The sequence below is a fragment of the Semicossyphus pulcher genome, unplaced genomic scaffold, assembly GCF_022749685.1.
Source record: "Semicossyphus pulcher isolate SPU_LCO1_2020_fin unplaced genomic scaffold, fSemPul1.0.p SCAF_22, whole genome shotgun sequence".
Lineage (NCBI taxonomy): Eukaryota > Metazoa > Chordata > Actinopteri > Labriformes > Labridae > Semicossyphus > Semicossyphus pulcher.
In genome coordinates this window covers 11198901-11218647 of record NW_027211696.1, presented here as the reverse complement: position 1 = coordinate 11218647, position 19747 = coordinate 11198901, and the positions used below count along the sequence as shown (strand labels likewise).

Here is a 19747-nt window from a genome sequence, read left to right as displayed (position 1 = left end):
ATATTCTGTTATGTTGTTGCATTTGGTGTTTGCTTTTTCAGAGCGAGGCAGCAGACGAAGCCAAGTGATATCAACAATCTGACACTTTGTTCTAATCAGAAGAGATTCCACCTCCACATTGCTGACTCCAAAATGTCAGCAGCACCAAAGAGGCTTCCCAAAGTGCCATTTTCTAGGGAATAAAATCCTGATATCTAACAGAAAGAATGGAAAGGACTGCAGTAAACACGAGAAAGTGTTTAGGTTGGAATTTCTGGTAATTTGAGACTCGTATTGCAGAACCAAAAGAGGCCTGCAGGTCGTTCCAGTTTATGGCAACACATAAATGTGACGTGAGAGCGGCAAGGAAACTCAGGACCGGGACTCACGCAAGACTGAGATATTTTGAACAAACACTGACACAAGACTGAAAATTCCCCCGTCTTCCAACCTAAAAGGAAGCTACGTAAGCAGAACAGGAAGAAAAAGGAGGGAAGAGAGAGTCCAATGACACGAGAGATGTTCTAAAAGAATATATGTCAAGCAGCAGCATTCGTGTGTGTGTACATAATACAGTATATTGCACCATGACTGCCATGTGATATGCTCTTTTTTTTTTTTCAATAGAGTTTCTTACAAATAAATCCTCTACATTGGCATCCACTCGCAGCTGCCATGTGACTGGTGGGTGTCCAAAATATAACACAGAGCTGTATATTTTCCATGAGCCTGAGGGCCTTAATTTCATGCCGGCGCACGCTGATCTTCTGTGATCAGTTGTGATGGGCTCGTGGTAGATTTTTCCCACCAGTGTCTGATTGGTGAAGAGACATGGTCAATTCAGAACGGATATTGGTGTCAATTTCCGTATGCATGGCGTCTTAAGTTTGGTTTAATCGCACTGTAAGGAACTAAAAGGAGATTATTTTACAGGGAAAAAAAGAAGGTTAGTTAGGTAGGTTTTTGTTACATTAGCTTTATGGTAGGATTTTTGCAAGGCTGGTTTTGAAGCAAGTTGTAACCAGGTGGCCCAGCAAGGAAAATTCTACAACTTTTTCATGGTACAAAATTAGGTGTAGAGATGTTCCGGTACCATATTTTCCTTGTCAAAACCATTCCCAGTACAAAGAAGCAAGTATTAGCCAATACCGAGTACCCCTCTGATGCTTGTGTGATAAAGAAATACACATAATATTTGTGCACTTAGGCAACATTTTGCTAGCTTTGGCTAATATAACTTTCCCTAATAGCAACGGACTGTTGTTGTTCATCGTTCTCACGCCTCAAACCAGTTGGTTTTTGGGGGCGAATCTGGTTATTTGGTTGGTATCAGATTGGTGCGTTGTCATATTCGCCAATACCCGATACCACATTTCAGGTAAACGGGAACTGTTAAATAATGGACTGTACTTATGTAGCGCTTTTCTAGTTTGGCGACCACTCAAAGCTGCTTTTGAGTGGCTACGTAAAGTGCCCAACTGTCAATCGGTCATCACATTCACACACCGTTGGCTCTGCCACCAGGAGCAATTTTGGAGTCTTGTCCAAAGATGCTTGTAGACATGCAGACTGAGGGAGCTGGGGATCGAACCACCAACCTTCCAATTGAAGGACGACTGACTCCGACGGCTGTGGCTCAGTGTTAGAGTTGGTCGTCTTTCAATCGGAAGGCCGGCGGTTCGATCCCCAGCTCCCCCAGGCTACATGTCGAAGTGTCCTTGGGCAAGACACTGAACCCAAAGACACTGAACCCCAAATTGCTCCCGGTGGCATAGCCAACGGGTATGAATGTGATATCTGATTGACAGTTGGGTTGACTCGACCACTGAGCCACAGCCGCTCCAAAGTTTAAGCAGTGTTGGAGTCTGATACTGATACTGGTATTAGTATCGTAACAACTCAAGTGAGGTGTATCTAAACAGATGACTTTTCATCTCCAGAAAAGTGAACTCTACTTAAAATAAACATAACATGCCATTGGTAGAGGCGTTGTTCCCCCACCCTGTGATTATGCTTTGAAAAAGACATCAGTTTAAACTTGAGAAAAGATATTCTTTCATCTCGAATGCGCTCCCTCACTTCTACACTGTGTTTGCGTCATTGTAAGGAGTGTGCTGGTATGAGAAGGAGATAAGTGTAGTTGATGCTTCCTTTCGGAGCAGCTTGATAATTTATTCTTGCAAGTACAATTACGAAGCAGGTGTGTCAATGCAGTGCTGGTGCTCCTGGCCACAAGACATTTGATACTCCAGAGTGCTAAAACACATTGAATTTTTGCAGTTGCCTGCACTTTGTTTCAAAAGCACAGGGCCATACAACTTCGTTGATATCCTCCCTAACTTGGCTTTCATCTGGGGACAATAGGAACCATGGAAATGGCCTGCTATGTGTCACTGACTGTCACACAGGGACTGCAATTGGGTTAGATTTCACAGGACGTCTGTATGTTTACGAGCGCATGTTTATCAGTGGGGAGCGACACTCCCTTTGCATTTGTTCCAAGCACGACTTGTTTTCATGGTGCTCGAGACAGTGTATCATGGAGGAAATGGGATGAATCAGTATGACGTAAAACCAGTGGTGATGCATATTCTATACATAAAATGTAGTAGATGATAGTAGTTGTAAATCCTTCCATTTTCTTCGATTGAGTGAGTTCCAGTTAACCCAAGTCCTGCCTCTGTCATATCCAATGAGTGTGTGCAGTGTCATATTTGGATGGGAAGGAATTTGTAAACCAATAACCTGAGATATAAATACACTGAAAAACCAATGAGTGGAAGGGGGAGGGAAATTCACACAATCTGAATCCTTAAGAGTCTCTGTGAGAAGTTTTACCACAACAGCAACAATGGCCGTCAAAGAAATCGCCAAATAGCTGATTGCCGACTTTGTCACTCCTGGCTGTCATTGGATAGTTTGGAGGCAGGACTTACCATAACCTGGAGATCACTCATTAGAAAAATAATGATGATGTGGTGCCTTCTGATTGGAACCTGTCCAATTTTGAAGAAAGCCGATTTTGCTAATTTGATGCTAATTTGGTGGTCGGGGTTTGTTACGGCCACAACAAAGGAAATGTTTGGCTCACCATGTGGCCAGTAACACACGAAGAAGGACACCATAACCAAGTACAAGTTTCAAAAAGATAAGGAGTTTTTATTTACGAAGAAACAATGCTGTGATAATTACCAAAACTAAGGGAGTCTGGAGGTTTAGCCAAAAAGAACAAAACAAACGAACAATATGATCTGCAAGTCTAACGAAAGATGTTTTATATACCTCTATGACAGGGTGGATACTTAATGTCGCGTCTCTTTCATGTTTGACAGGTTGCAGAGGTAGCGACTCGTAAATCACAGGTTGCCATGCCCTTAAGTATACCCTGCTTTATTGTCAGTTGCTGTATTGAAGATGACTTGAAACTACCAATTGAGTAAGTCAAGCCTTTTTTCATTTGGTTCTATTCAGTTGGACTGGTTGCAACTAGTGCAGTCGCCCCCTGCTGGCCATTAGGAAAGAAAGCAGGTTTAAAGCAAATTCTCTTCTCTTTTGAAACCAAGAGGGTTTGCTCACCTCTTTAATCCAGCCTATGGCCAAAACACACGTGTATGCTTGAGGCCTCACAAACCTGTTGGGTGTGTTTACTTAATACAATCTTTGTATTTTAAATCTGTAATTGCTTACATCTGTGTTTGCTAGCTTGTCTTGATTGGCACACTGCTGTTTCTTTGTGCATAAGAGCGTAAGTAGTGTGGATTTCATTGTCAGGTACTCACGAGGGTGCATAATACAAAGGCACTGGGGACCTAATCTTAAAACATTCCTCAATATTGCTACTCATGTTCACAAAATCTCTAGCCTACCTTTGTGGGCGAAGTGAGAAACATTCTTCTTCCATTAACCTCAATTTAAGTGTTGCTGTTTCCACATGTGGTTGCTGGGTATGTTAATATCAGTGTTGTGATCTTTGTCTATGAATATTCTTAGTCATCCAGGTCACACACTACCTAGATGTCAAAGCCAACCGGATTGGCATTTTAGACTCATCCAAGGAGCATTGGTTTTTACTGACTGGTGGGGAGTTCCCAGGTTTTTTTAAACCTCAAACTGATTCAGGGGAGTTTCAAGCTATTGACAGGAACTACATTTTTTTTTAATCACAAGTCTTGCCTTTGCTATCAGCTTCGCCTATCCAAATGGTTTTAACGCCAAAAATGTAAACCACCGAGCAAACACTGTGCTGTAAAGTGGAGATTTTGGGGGGTGTTTACATGGTTTGCAAAGATTGGCACCAAATTCCAGTCCTTGTAGTCGAGGCACAGCTCCATACAAGACACTTAAGAACTCTACAAGTCCTTGCCTTTTCAGATTTATGCTGAGAAAAAAAAAACAGAGCCGACTAGACTTTACACACAATTTCATTACTTTCCGTCAAGGCTCTTATTCACCTCCTACTTACGGAATTCATGTATAATATGTGTCTGAATGGGTCAAACTTTATTTCAATTCACAGTGTTATATAACCAGAACAAGGTCTATAGATTTTCCACTGACATGTTGCAACACAATTTCAATGAAAAGCTCTATAGGCATCCACGTGTCTGAAGAATGTGAGCAGCTATTCATCCAAGAACAATTAATGGGATGACAGCTGAAGCAACCGTGTCAATCAAATAGGGTCATGCAAGGTAAGAGGAATTTAAAAAAAACGTGTAAATGAGGTTGTGCTCTGACAGGATTGTGACACCTCTAAGTGTTAAGGTGGTGTTTAATTCCTCCCAAGCAAAACTGCAGCTTTTTTCCCCCCCTTGTGAGGAAACTAATTTGGATTATACCTGTGGGGGATGTCTTGAATGACAGATTGTATGTTTAAGTTTCCAGTGCATATATCGCTGACAGTGAGTGACAGGAAGAGGGTGACACAGAAGAAGACAAGAGGGTGGAGATACGGAGAGAATACACATGCCATTTTGATCGCCGCGCGCCGTCGTTTCTGAGCTGAATGCTCCGCAGTGACACATGCGTGACATCAGAGCGAGAGCAGCTCAACACGACCGCCAGAGGAGCCCTGTGCAATGCAAAAATGAGGACACATCTTTCAGCATCACTGCCCCACTGTCTACAGACAGGCATGCACAAACACACACCCACACAAAGACATACAGAGAGAGAGAGAGAGAGAGAGAGAGAGAGAGAGAGAGAGAGAGAGAGAGAGAGAGAGAGAGAGTGCCCCATGTACATTTTTTCAATTAGAGCAGACAGAACGCTTTAATCCATTCTCATGCATGGTAAAGAGCACACAGTGGGGGAACAAAATGCTGTTTGATATCACGATCAGGGTAGGTGAATCAAAAGAACGTCTCATGACATGCAGCAAAGGTTTCCCATGATTACGATCATAATGTAGTCTTGTGTTAAAATGTGTCATGAAAGCGGGTGTGTTCAAGAGCTCGGTTATACATACACATTTATTTTGAGTGCAAACACCCCCCCTTCTAACTGGCTCGCACCCACATGCACTTTACCGTGACCTAAGAATCTTCCAGTCAGCACCAGACTAAGCTAGCATACGTGTGCTCAAATGACATGTCACCTTGGTTAACCCCATTACACTGGTAAAGCACCGAGGACCCCAGCTGACCTATGCTAACAGAGCTTGTTTATCTTCCGTCTCAAGTCATAATTAAGTAAACAACGCGGAAATAGGCCGCACCCTCCCTAAGCAGAAACATCCCATGCATTTTTTTCCACGTTCTATATGCTTCATTTACAGATGTGGCTACACCGGTTGAGCAGGAGTCAATTGGCAAGCGTAAGGCAAGAGTGCTTTAGGCTGAGATTTCTATACTGTTTCTAGGAACTCATCCTCATTTGACTTGAAGTGCTGGCAGTAACATCATCATGTATAAAGGTATCATTGTTATAAAAGTTTTCCATTAGGAGATAACATTAAGGAAAAAAGCACATGAGGATCAGGATCTTTTTTGTTACTTTTAAGTGTATTTTTTTTACTCTATAGCAGAGTTGTATGTAGTAATATTGCTGATCAATTGGCAAAATGGAGCAAATAAGCCCGTGCTTTTCTCGCCTGTAGCTAAAGGCAGGGGGGTTACGATAGGAATGTTATTTTTTAATGCTAAAGCAGTAGTTCTACATTTTGGGAAATACCCAAATTATTTTTGTAAGATTAATCGATAAAACTACCATATTTGTAAGGTAGATACCACCATAAACCAGTTAGCTTAGCTTAGCAGCTCTCGCCAAGAGGGGGAAAATCATTAAATAATTAAGACAAAACATTTCAATACAACTCCCATATTTGTACAGTATTTACAAAGCTACCACCATGGGCCAGTTAGCTTAGCATAGAGACTGCTAGCCTGGCTTGCTCCAAAAGCCGCCCAGAGCCTTTAAGCTCAATGTCTAAGACAAAGTATCTCAATACCTCTCCAACATTTGTACAGAATATACAAAGCCATGAGCCTATTGGCTTAGCTTAGCATTAAGACGGGAAACATATTTACGACAAAATATCTCAATACCACTCACATATTTGTACTGTGTATACAAAGCTAGTGCCATAAGCCAGTTAGCTAAGCTTAGCATAAAGATTAGAAAAAGCTACCCTGGCTATCCCCAAAAGAAGCAAAAAATCAGCCAATCTTCAGGCGCAATATTTATGACAAATTATCTCGATACCGCTCACATATTTGTACTGCGTATACAAAGCTAGCACCATGAGTCAGTTAGCTTAGCATTAAGACTGGAAATAGCTAGTCTTGCTCTCTCTATAAGAGAAGATAAAAAAACCTGCCACCTTTAATTCAGCTGTAAAGGTAACAATTTAACATGGGCTTCTATGGGCATTGACTCGCTTTCGGAGCCAGCCTCAAGTGGCCAATCGAGGAACTGCATGCAACTTCCACTTCAACTTTCAGCCCTGGAAACAGCTGCTTGCTGAACAGATATGAGAGTAGTACCATCTCAACTTAAATTGTTGGGGGAAAAAAAACACAAATAGGCGTATTAGTAGTAAATCATTATACTTATTAACTTAATAATAACAAATAAGTACAAAAAGAACATTATTGGGACTATTAAGTTAATCGCTGGCATCAGAAAAGAAATCGAACCAAATTAAATTTCTTGCATTTGATAAGTAAAAATGTCAGAAGAAGTCTAAGGTCGGTTTTCACCTTCTGCACACAGTTGAAATGAAATCGTCAGGTAGGCAACGCTGTGATTTAGCTATAATTGCTAACGTATGTTAGCTGTGGAAAGGGTTGGGGGGGGCAGGGTACTGAATACTACCCGCCTCAGATTCCTGTCTTTTTCCACTGGCCCCTACCAGCATTCTGCCAGGCTGTTAGGACATGAAGAGCACATACAGGACGGGCCATCGCCACAGAGGAGGGGGTCAACCCATTTGCTTTCTCACTTATTATCTTATGCACTAATTAGCAATTTTTGTTTACTGGCAGGAGTCTTGAGAGAGGCTTCAAGTTTGCAGCAATTTAATTATGTACAGCACACAGCAAAAGAGCATGGAAAATTGAGGTGGGCTGCGAGGATAAATGCCATCCACAGTGCTCGCTCTCTCTCTCTCTGTCTACTTCTGAGCGTGTGTGTGTGTGTGCATGATTCTGTGGGGTTTATTTATGTGTTTGTGAACGTGTGTGTGTGTGTGTGTGTTTGTGCATGTCTGCGTGCGTCATCCCCCGAATTATAGGTTTGACTTTCACAGTAAATCTAATGTCCCCTCACTGAAACTCCTAAGGATGTGAGTAAATTGTTATAAAGTCTTTTCAGGCTACTGTCTTCAGTTACAATGAAGCTTCTGCGAAGAATAGGGGGAGTTAAAGAGTTGAATTCAGCCTACATGTTTTTCTCTGGAGATATTTAAGCTAATGGCAGTGACCTTGTGGTTGTGGGCCCTGACGTACTGTAAATTAAATACACAAAAGGAGTTAAAGAGAGGTTCTCAGAAGTAGAAATAGCGCACCAGGTATTACTAAGAAAGACAAAGTATGAACTGGATTTCTCCGTGCGAAATAAGCTCGCTAAGCCTACATAACCTTCATGAATGTTTAATGTGCCGATGCAATAAATACCATCAAAAATCGCTTCCACTATGAAGGATTATTGTGCAAAATCTAATTCTCCATCCCCTTCAGAAAAACGCGATCTTATGACTATATCAGAAACACATCGCCGTCATACTTCTCAGCACTGTTTAATTCTCTGCTACGGCTACGTGCTCCTTTTCATGCTGAAAATACTTGGAACAATCAAATGTGCACAGGCTCCCTTTCTTTTCTTTTTTTCTACTCCAGCACAAATGCACAGACATACACAATCTCTCTCTCACACACACACACACACACACACAGGCACGACATTCATGCCATGTGATCTCGCTAGGCATTATGCCAACGGCCAAACATGTCACTTACCAGAAATCTCTGAGACAGAGCGAGAGAGAGAGAGGGAGAGAGTCAGAGTGAGAGAGAAAGAGAGACAGAGAGAGAGAGATTCTGCACATTTGCCAGTTTGTGAGAGCTCCTTGTCAAGTGTAAGTACAGTACATACGCAGGGAAAGTGAAATGTAGCTGCTACAGTTATCTGCAACACACTGTGGTGTGGGGGCTGTCGATTCGGAGGAAGAGAAGAAAAAAAAAGAAGAGAGAGAGACACGTGATCTTTGAGATCTAATGTGGAATTGTTCTGAGGAACATGCCATGTTTACTGTTCATTGTCTAAATTCTTGGAAGACTTCCTGAAAAGCACGTAGGGAGCCAAAGCAGCACAAATCAGTTACATTTCAAGGTTCCTAATGGCTTTCACTCCTTCTGCCTTTCTCCCTAATCATTTTTCCAAGTTTCTCTTTTTCAGGATGAAGATAAATCTACTTAATCTGTGACTTTTTGTGCAGACTAAAATGCTAGATAATTACTCCTATACACAACTTGATCCATAGCTACATAATTATCTCTGTCTGGGCGACACATTACAATTGGGGAACAATACCTTAATTTTAACCACACATATTTCTATCTTTTCTTCTTATCTGTGTTTCTCCTCGAGTAAGACAAAACTAGTAGCGAATTCACAGGAAAAAATCACAACCCCACTGCCAATGAACTAAGCAGTGAATTTGAGGAAACTACCAAATCCTCTTTCGCAGCTTTGGCAATCACCTTTTACACCATAAACAAGCGGCATGCAAAATAGCCTGGTTGCAAACTAATAGTGTCATGCCTGAAAGAAAATGCAAATCCTCTGGTGCTGATTTTGGCGGTGACGTCTTACAGGTCATTAAAAGACAACTTAACGACTCAATAGCTCGTCGTTTTTCCACACCAAACAGGTGGGAAGTGTTGCCTTCTGTACCCAGTAGTTACTGCGTATGACTGCAAAGGCAGACCAGTCAAACATTTGCCCCTAATTTAGTTTATCGAAGTAAATTTATCTTTCAGCAGTGCTGCCAAATCTCCCATTCAGCAGTCAATCTGATTTGATGCAACTTAATTTTGGCTTTGATGGGAATGTGGACAAGACGGGGTCAGCCGGGCCTCCAACTATTCACCTGCGTGTCAAGAGTTGAGAATGTACTCTGGATATGAACATCAAATGCATCTCAGATTTACACACAAATTACTCGGACGTATCAGCACACTAAGAAGAGAACCGGCCACTTTCCTCTCAGTCTCTTTGGCACGGTGGGCATTTGAAATGTTCTGCGAAGAATACAACAAGAACATCTACATGACAAGATATTTGCATATTGGCAAAAGAGAAGAAATTCAATGCAGACCTGGAAAGAGTTCAAGTTAATTTGCAAGCAGATTTTAATTGTTGCCACCTGAAGGGAAAAAAAATCACCTCGACACCTACACACTCAATTAGGAACTGCTCTGTGCTGGAGTGCAGACTGACTGATTTATCCAGAAAATGTAGATAGAATAAGAATAAGCGTCAAAGAAATATATGATTTACATTTTCTAACAGCTGTCGAATCGTGTGATTTCGTGATGGAAGTCTGGACTGGATGTCTCCGGCTTGAAATTCAGCAGAAAGACATTTCGTCTTCGTTTGAACCTCAGTTCTATTAACAGCGGACCAACAAGCCTGAACACAGCAGCAGCACGTTTTTTTCTTTCTAATCCATCAGGGTTTAACTAGAACAGGCTCTGCCCTGTGCACGAACACAAGACTAATGTATGAGACTATATGACTGGTGCCCTGCATCGCATGCCATCAGCAGTGAGTCATTACTGTCTCAGGAGAGGAAAATCATATACACGTAAACACATTCCGCGCATGAGTTTACACGCATATACAGTGCACCAAACAGAGGGCACAACACAGGGCAAACAGGGACAAAAGTATTCGAGTTTTGAATGGAGTTTGGTTCCGTAAATATCTTGATAAAGGAGGGGGATTTTTACATCAGTAAAGTGCAGTTATTCAGCAAATGGGGACAAAAGTCTTCAATTTTTGAATGGAGTTTGGTTCAACAAATGTCTTGATACAGGAAGGGAATTTTTACATCAGCGAGGTGCAGTTTTACAAAGCAAAAAGGGACAAAAGTCTTCAAGTTTTGAGTGTTTGGTTCAAGAGATGTCTTGATAAAAGAGGGGAATTTTAACATCAGTAAGGTGCTGTTATTCAGCAAGTAGGGACTCAAATCTTCAAGTTTTGAATGAAGTTTGGTCCAAGTAATGTCTTCATAAAGGAGGGGGATTTTTACATCAGTAAAGTGCAGTTATTCAGCAAATGGGGACAAAAGTCTTCAATTTTTGAATGGAGTTTGGTTCCATAAATATCTTGATAAAGGAGGGGGATTTTTACATCAGTAAAGTGCAGTTATTCAGCAAATAGGGACAAAAGTCTTTGAGTTTTGAATGGAGTTTGGTTCAACAAATGTCTTGATACAGGAAGGGAATTTTTACATCAGCGAGGTGCAGTTTTACAAAGCAAAAAGGGACAAAAGTCTTCAAGTTTTGAGTGTTTGGTTCAAGAGATGTCTTGATAAAAGAGGGGAATTTTAACATCAGTAAGGTGCTGTTATTCAGCAAGTAGGGACTCAAATCTTCAAGTTTTGAATGAAGTTTGGTTCAAGTAATGTCTTCATAAAGGAGGGGGATTTTTACATCAGTACGTTGCAGTTATTCAGCAAATAGGGACAAAAGTCTTTGAGTTTTGAATGGAGTTTGGTTCAACAAATGTCTTGATACAGGAAGGGAATTTTTACATCAGCGAGGTGCAGTTTTACAAAGCAAAAAGGGACAAAAGTCTTCAAGTTTTGAGTGTTTGGTTCAAGAGATGTCTTGATAAAGGAAGGGGAATTTTATATTAGTAAGAAGCAGGTTTACTCAGCAAACAGAGACAAAAGTCTTTGAGTTTTGAATGGAGTTTGGTTCAATAAATGTCTTAATAAAAAGGAGGGGAATTTTTACATCAGCAAGGTGCAGTTTTACTTAACAAATGGGAACAAAAGTCTTTCAGTTTTTAGTGTTTGGTTCAATAAATGTCTTAATAGAAGAACGGAATTTTACATCAGTATGAAGCAGGTATTCAGCAAATGGGGCAAAAGTCTTCAAGTTTTGACTGGAGTTTGGTTCAATAAATGTCTTGATGAAGGAGGGAGTGTCTATATACAGTAAGAGGCAAATAGGGACAAAAGTCTTCACATTTTGAATGGGGTTTGGTTTAATTAACGTCTTAATAAAGGAAGGGGATTTTTACACCAGTATGGTGCGGTTATTCAGCCAATGGGGCAAAAGTCTTCAAGTTTGGTTCCACAAATGTCTTGATAAAAGGAGGGGATTTTTTATATAAGGCACAGGTTTATTCAGCAAACAGGGACAAAAGTCTTTCAGTTCTGAATGTTGTTTAGTTTAATGTCTTAATAAAGAAAGGGAATTTTTGCATCAGTATGGTGCAGTTATTCAGCAACTGAGGCAAAAGTCTTCAATTTTTCAGTGGTGCTTGGTTCAATAAGCGTCTTGATAAAGGAGGGGAATTTTTAGTCCGCACGTTGCGAATATTGTTTGGGTCGATAAATGTCTCAATGCGGGAAATGTTACATTAGTGAGATAGCGAGTAGGGACAAAGGTCTTAAAGTTTTGAATGGTGTTTGGCTCAATAAATGTCTTAATAAAAGAGGGGAATTTATATATAAGAAAGGGGCAGGTTTACTCTGCTATCTTGTATCTTTTATACGCTGTAGATGATTTTTTTTTTGGTTGTAATCTGAAGATTTTTTTTACAGTGTTTCTTTCCTACCTTAACTTTTCTGCATTCATGGGTCCTAAAAGAGATAAAGCAAGACCCTAAACAAGATCAGAATCTCACAGTCTCTGTATTTTCTCCCTTTCTACCCTCTTGTGTCAGTCTCCGCCTCGGTTATATATGAAACCGTGTTGTCATTCTCTCTCCTTGACACTCCCCGCTCGCACACTGCCCCGGGCCCCCTTGTGGAATGCTGTATAGTGTGTGAGGCCTATGGAGGAAGGGCATCCCGGGACACAGCGAGAGTACACACACACACACACACACATCTCCACTGACACACGTACACACACACAGACAAATACAGCTGTTGAGAGCCATCACAACCCGTTGGCAGGCGTCCAAGTCAAAGACGAGTGGTGGTGGAAGGTTTAGAGAGAAAGAGAAAAAAAAGTCCCACATTTTCCATGTATGTTGTGTTAAACTCTGAAGATAGAAACTTGGCAGCGCAAACACACACTACCCGGAACTGATTTCCCCGTACTAGGGGTGGGGGGAATGTCATAAACCAGCCTGATAAAAGCTGTCTTTGTGTTACCTAAGGGCTGGCAGGTACACCTATGGATACTGATTTAAGTCTTCAAAAGGGAAGAGCAGTACATCTTGTGATCCCCCGTGATATTTTTCTACAGTAGAAGCAGAAACATATGGGCAGTAAAACCCTCTGAAGTGGGATTTAATGCTATAAAATAATAAAGAAGGCTTTGAACTTTAAACTACACTACTAAAATGATTCATGTGACCCTTTAAGACAAGCTTGCGGGTGTAAATTTAACCTTCGACCTGTGCAACACCTTTCAGGGACTAAAATGCTACACATTTACCACAACGCAGGCTGTAACATACTTGCAGATGTTTGGGATTTTTTTTTGTCATAGTCATCTGGAGAAAAAAAAATACTGCTTGACAGTGGACTAAAAGTGAGAGCATGTGAGAGAGGGAAGGAAAGTGACAGGAAATGAAGAAAATTGCCACAAGCTACATGCCGGCTAGCCACACACTGCACCCATGTACACACAGGAGAAGAGAGAGAGGAGTGGAGGGGGGTGGGGGGGGGGGGAGTCAGATGGCTCCTGCAGGGTTCAGGTGAGGTAAACTGAGCCACAACTTAAAGATCTAACACTGCAGCAGGTTACAGTAAATATATTAATGAAACTTTGTTTTTCTTTTAAATGCAACATTTAAATTGCTCAAATTTGCTAAATGTATTCAAAAAAAATTTTTTTGATCCATTATCCTCACATTTCAAACATTTAACAGCTTATATCATGCAATCTTTTAAAAGCATATACACGTTATGTATCTTATTCTGTGGAAATATTATTATTATTATAAAGACAAATTTTAAAGCAAATATCTTGAGCTAAAAGTGCAAGCTTTTTTTTTTTTTTTACTACCTATGTGCAATAAAATCCCTAACAACACCATAAACTCCTATCGATTTGTGTAAAATATTCATAGCAGCAACCTTGCAACATATACCACTACAATAGATGCATTATGGGTGGAGATTTTTTTTACTTCATCGTGACGCAAGACTTACAATATCGTGCCACTTTCTCAATTCGCACAGTTAAAACTAAATGACAACACTATTTCTCGATGGTGCCTGTTTAAAAGTGCTGCCAAACGTTATCAAAAGACACATTTTTGTGGTGGAAAAACTACAAATTTCATCAGCCTGATTGAACTCTTCTCGTGGCGCGTGGTGCTCCACTTCTGCGGGAATCACCTACCAACCATCCTCCGCATGAGATCTTCTCATGTCGTGATAATACTTCATGAAAGTTTAAGAGTGTCACTTTAGTTTAGCTGGAAGGGACATTAACTCTCATGCTGTGTTTTTCAGCAGACGTTCAAGGGTAATACAGCTGCCTATTGTGTGCTAACTATAAAGGAGGAGAAGCGAGGGGTATAATGCATGGTAAAATGTATGCGTCATACAAATCATGCACTGTAAACATCGAAGAAGACACACAGAGAAAACGGGTTTAATATATTTACCCGATATGTCGCTGGTCCATAAACTGCGGCTGTCAGCTGGCGCAGATGTGGCAGGCTTTCTCTTCGGATAACCTACAAAGTTTGCGGGGTGTAACAAAAAAAAGAAGAAGAAGAAGCAGGCCCCGGTTTCTCCTCGTCCGCTGGCTCACTCTCTACTATATCACTCTTCTTCGTCCCCCATCTCTCTATCCCACTCTCTCTTTCTCTCTCTGCCCGCTTCTGTCTGTCCCTGTGCAGGAAGTGAACGCCGCTCACATGAACAGTATACGGACTGTAAGCAGCCTGACATCATGCACCGCTCGGTGAAGAGTTCTTTTTAAAGACACAGACATTTTTGGTAGGACCCGCCAGGTTACTGTAGGTACACTGTCCTGCTGGAGCCTGCGCGTGCAGCACTGTTCGGTCATATCGTGCGCCTTTACGGACACATGAACCCGCTGCACTCCGCAGGCTTAAAGGTGCAGACTACTGTTACTGTAGGTGTCTCAAACGCACCACAGTTAGCTTGCTGCTACCAGCAGTGTGTGAATTCTAGGTAAAGACAACACATGGGGCCATGTTTGGAGCTACAAATAAGCCGGGGGTGCCCTGTTGTGCTCTCAAAGCACATTTACATGTGTGGTTACCTCACGTGTCCTCCTGTGATGACAGCTCAGGCTACATGATGCGCATGTGTGCTGCTCTGCTAAATTATAAGCGCCAACTGCTGGCGGTGTGACCTCAAGTCAACTTTTCTTTACTGCAGCAGGCGAACAACATCACAGTGCCACGGCTCACTAAATCACTGCTACTGTACCGCACAGAGGGGGGATTTTATTTGGACATTATACACAGACAATACAACATGTTTCATTTCAATAATACCCTACATTAACATTTTTAGATATGTTACCACTTTTATCCTACATAGTGTGCTACTTCTACCTCATGATTCATCACTCTTCCTACATAGCAGGGTATCACCCACAGCATACTGACATACTTTATACTTATAACCAACTTTAGCCACTTTATAACCACTGTTGGAAAATGTATTAAAAAATCTCAGAAAAAGAAAAAGTTAAACACCAATTCTGTTACTTTCATGATGATAATGCCCTCTTCTGTTGAGGCCGCTTCTTTTAATTACATTCCTTTTTTGTTGTTGTATATTTTGTCACTATATTAAGTTTGCCATCATGATTATGTTGTCATATTATTATTATGTGTATTTTTATATTGTGCAAAATAAAAAAATCTAATTACTAAAAAAACTAAATCACGCCAAATCACATCCTCTTATCAGAGATGACATATTTCAGATGTTAGCTCTCCAAGCATAGAGTAGTTTAAATCTTTTAGATTTTAATTTTATGTCTTTTTAGAGGCTTTTAGAAGTAAATAATCTAAGTATAAAGTAAAAGCAAAGTTAACAGAAATGTTTCTTTCCTCTTATCATCTTCTGACCCCTTAAGTTTATCCTGTGACCCCCAATTTGTTCCAACCATCAGATAAATGAGAACCAATTTTGTAAATTTGATCTGTCCAATGATGAGAAATCTCTTTAGTCCTTTGGTATTTATATCTGAGCCTGCAGTCAGTTGATGACAGAGTTAACAAAGGCCTTATTGTACATCTTGGCATTTAAAAAGTGAAGGCACAACTATGTCTGTGGCGAGTTTATATTTTTACTTCCTGTAGGTTTATTTCATTTGCACGATTACATTCTCATTAATTTTTATAACCAATTTTATTTTTTTTCACCATGGCTCATTGTTCAGGATAAAGCAGTAAAAGTGGAGCCAAATAAAATGGCAGCTGATTTTGATTGCCCCGCTTGGTAACTGTGGTCATTTCAACAACACAGAAGATTAGACATCCCAATAAAAGACCTTCAACAGAGGGAAGAACGAGGCAGACAAGCACATCATTTTGTAAAATCGCTAGTTTTATAATTCATTGAGTGATTCAACAAACCGTCTGCTTTTAAAATGTAAGCACACATGATAGTAACTCATCTTTAGTTTAGTCTTTCTCATGAGTGAGGCGTTCAAGGGTCTGACCTGGAAGATCTAAATGAAAAACACAAAAGGCATAAATGTTGATTAATGAACAAGACAAAAAAAAAGCAAAGTCATTCATATGAAGCAACAACTTCAGCTTTCAAACAAAAAGGAGAAATAAAACTGGAGCGCACCATGACTTCATCAAAACTACATGTTGCACTACATTGTCATAAGATAATTCATGTTCTCTTGTTCTGCTCTGCTGTAACTGGGCCTGGCTCAGACTGTTAGGCATATGATGTGTTGATCCTTGAACAAAAGCTTGTTGTTTCCTGCTGATTACCCATTTACTGCCTGAGGCCATACCAGTCTAAACTATGTCTCAGTCAGGCCACCAGCCACTGTGTCGAAAGTTCAAATCTAAAGATGGCGTCTTGGTTGTTTCCACTTTCTGTCGCTTGATTTCCTGCACCAGTCAGTCATAAACATGGAAGTCTATGCTTATAATTGTACAGTATGTGAATACGAATCCTCTCAATTTTACCAAGTAAGTGTAACAACTCATTTCAGTGCTTCAACATGTCCTCATTAGACCCTGTAAGCATTCTTCACGCCATGTGGAAATGAGGCTATATAAGGTGATTGGGACACAGCCATGTCCATTGTTATGCTTGGCACAAACAGCGGGGTCTAGTTGTGGCTGGCGTTTGCATGCTGCAGGAAGCTAAACAGAGAAGTCTGTCAGAGCAGCTCAGAAAACATAAGAGCGACTGATGGAACACTTGACCCAAAGACGCTCTCGATTTGAACTGTCACACACTCTTATGACACGGCTCGAGGCATGCGACCGTGGGTGTCGCCAAAGACAGTAAACACATTCAGCCCCGCCACGCATTTTAAAGGACAGAAGGGGTTCAGAAACGGAAAATTTATTTAATAACTTTACAAAAAAAAGTTTATTTTCTCCAATTCTGTCCTTTACTTTTCACAATAACACAGTAGACACATTTTTGACACTTTTTTGGTCACTTTACCCACCATAATTTACTGTGGTACATGTTTTTACATGATATAGTATTTCTAAATAATCTCATCGTGGAGATCATGGCGCACTTTGGAGCCTGACTCGTGTTTTGGCACAAATGACTCGTCTTGCATCACAGTGCCACGATGCACATTAGTCATGTGTTAAGTCACTTTTCCATGCGACATTGACATTTACAATTTCCATTATTGTAAACAAATACGTCTGCAGTCATGATTCCCTTTAAAATTTGTGAAAACGGTTTACAAATGGCATGAAAATAGAGATTTTGACTCGAGAGTCCCACTTGATGACTCATGTCTGACTCTTCAGACTGACTTCATGCATCAATAACCAGGTTGTTCTCTCGTGAGTTACACAGGATTAACATTTTAAAGGACACACAGATGTTACATAGATTCTTATTGGCTTCTATCATATTTGAAACTAAACCAATAAGATTTGACTTTAGCAGTCCGACGGGACCTGCTACACATGTATGCTGTCCCAAAACACCACACAACGCTGAAGTTACAATATGAAGCGTCCAAATCATAAGCTACATTTCCCACATCGCTCACATTGCAGCTACATGTCCACAAACACCATGAAGCACCAGCCGAGCCCCCCGACAAGGAACATGGTGATCTGCATGCTGTAAACGATCAGGTCATTCAGCACGCCAAAGTCCAGCCGCCTGTGCCCCAACAGAATTAGGATGACGGACAGCTTGTACTGCAGCCTCAGGAGCACACGCACGCTGACGTACTGCAGGAAGAAGAGAGCAGAGAGCGCCACCCAGAGGAGAGAGGTGAGCAAGCTGCAGCCGAAGTACAGGAGGAAACGGAGGAAGCTGTACATGCAGCGCGAGCGCAGGTAGAGGTCAAAGTTATTGTACTTTGTGCGCACTAGCTTGGAAGCGTGTGTCGACCCGCAGGCCGAGTGCATGCAGGTGGTGTGGGGGCCATGGAAGCTGCGCACCCGACGTGGGATGGGGATCACAGGCATGGGTGGGCTACTGGAGCCCAGCACGGTGCACAGGAGTCCCAGGGGTTACAGGTGGAGTCCTCTGTGGGTGATGCTTCTGGGGAAGAAGTTAGCTTCATTTGGTTGTAGTGCAAAGAGCGGCTCTTACATGAGCCCTGAAATGAGATGTAGCTGTTGGTGGGGTCTGTGCAGTTCAGCGAGGGTCTCTTGGATTGCAGCAAAGATCTGTGAACAGGTTACATTGTTAATATATGTTTTTCTGCTATTTTATAAAAAAAGAGTTTAATACCGCTAAAATGTGGGTATCGGCAAGTACGGCAGTCAATGCGCTGATCCGATACTATAATTTATTCTCCCGTCCAAAAATCAACAGGTTTCAGGTAAATTATAACTTCGATAATAAACAACAACATTGCAGGGCTAGCTGAGAGTGTAATAACAGTCATAGCAAAATCTCAATAATAAGTGTTATTTCACCAAAATACATGACATTAATCCTGCAGGTATGTGAGGGATACTCGGTATCGGTCTATCTTGAAGTCTGGGTATCGGTATCGGTACCAGTAAGGAAAAGGAGGGTCTTAAGGAGCAATATTTCTAAAAATTAACATGCAGACATTGTTGCAAACTTGCTCAAAGAAATGCAGGCCTTGCTGCATCCCCTTAAGTCCAAAAGAAAACCTGTAGTTACATTTTCAGAGATAGACCAAAGCTCATGACATAGCAGGAAGATAACTGTAATGCTAAAATGCCTAAAAAATAGCTAGCATACAATTTGTCCAGCCTAAAAGGGACCTTACATCCATATTCTGCTCTAAAAACAAGTGTTCGTGCAGAGCTAATGGTTATCTCACATGCAAACACTCCGGCGACTTTGTCCTCACCAATAAAGCTGGTGTTTGACTCACAGACGACTGAAGCATTGTATCACATTATAAACAGTTATCTGTACTTTAAATACACAGGGTTTGTTTTCTTATTCCCCCCACACAGTTCAGTGTTTTACTGAAAGCGGAGATGAGGCAGCGACGGCGAGCCGGTGCTTGTGCGTCCCGTCGCAAAATAAACGAGTCATCTTGCTGTGACGTCATCTGCGCTCTTAAAGGGGAAGTGCTCCGCGGGAAAGGATGCTTCTAAATCTGGATTCAGTTTAAAATACTTACTGTTGAGTAATCGCTCAATAATTCCCGTCTATACAAATTCAACAAGCATTACGCAGCGATCTATGTATGCGTTTGTGTGTGTGTTTGTGTAGCACTGCCAAAGACAAATGGGAAATGAAACTTAGATTTTCTGAGTTCACTTCTAGTTTCAAAACTGCAATGGAGAAATTAGTGATTTTCCCCAACATGTTTTTCCACAACAGGTATGGCCAATTTTTCACGGGATTACATGTTCCTTACAGTGCAGTGGCGGAAGAAGGTGTTTTCTTTTAACTGCTTTATATGTGTAAACAAGGGGAAGCTATAAC

At 41.1% G+C, this 19747-nt stretch overlaps 2 protein-coding genes across 3 annotated transcripts in view; both read right to left on the bottom strand.

Moving 5' to 3' along the window:
- LOC138601831 (nucleus accumbens-associated protein 2) overlaps positions 1-14562 on the bottom strand; it is a 33059-nt gene extending 18497 nt beyond the window's left edge. For both annotated transcript variants that reach the window (XM_069673083.1, XM_069673082.1), the window contains exon 1: positions 14281-14562. The gene's annotated coding sequence lies outside the window, so the exon portion shown is untranslated. The remainder of the gene's footprint in view (positions 1-14280) is intronic.
- Positions 14563-16199: 1637 nt separating this feature from the next.
- Positions 16200-19294, bottom strand: LOC138602187 (transmembrane protein 250). Its single transcript, XM_069673610.1, has 2 exons — positions 19161-19294; positions 16200-18501 (listed from the first exon to the last, which is right to left on the bottom strand). Exon 2 carries the CDS (start codon positions 18295-18297, stop codon positions 17878-17880), a length of 420 nt encoding a protein of 139 aa, XP_069529711.1. The 5' UTR covers positions 18298-18501; positions 19161-19294; the 3' UTR covers positions 16200-17877.
- Positions 19295-19747: the final 453 nt, after the last annotated feature.

Coding starts and splice junctions, on each gene's coding strand:
- LOC138602187 (XM_069673610.1), bottom strand. CDS start 18,297: ATGCCTGTGATCCCCATCCCACGTCGGGTGCGCAGCTTCCATGGCCCC.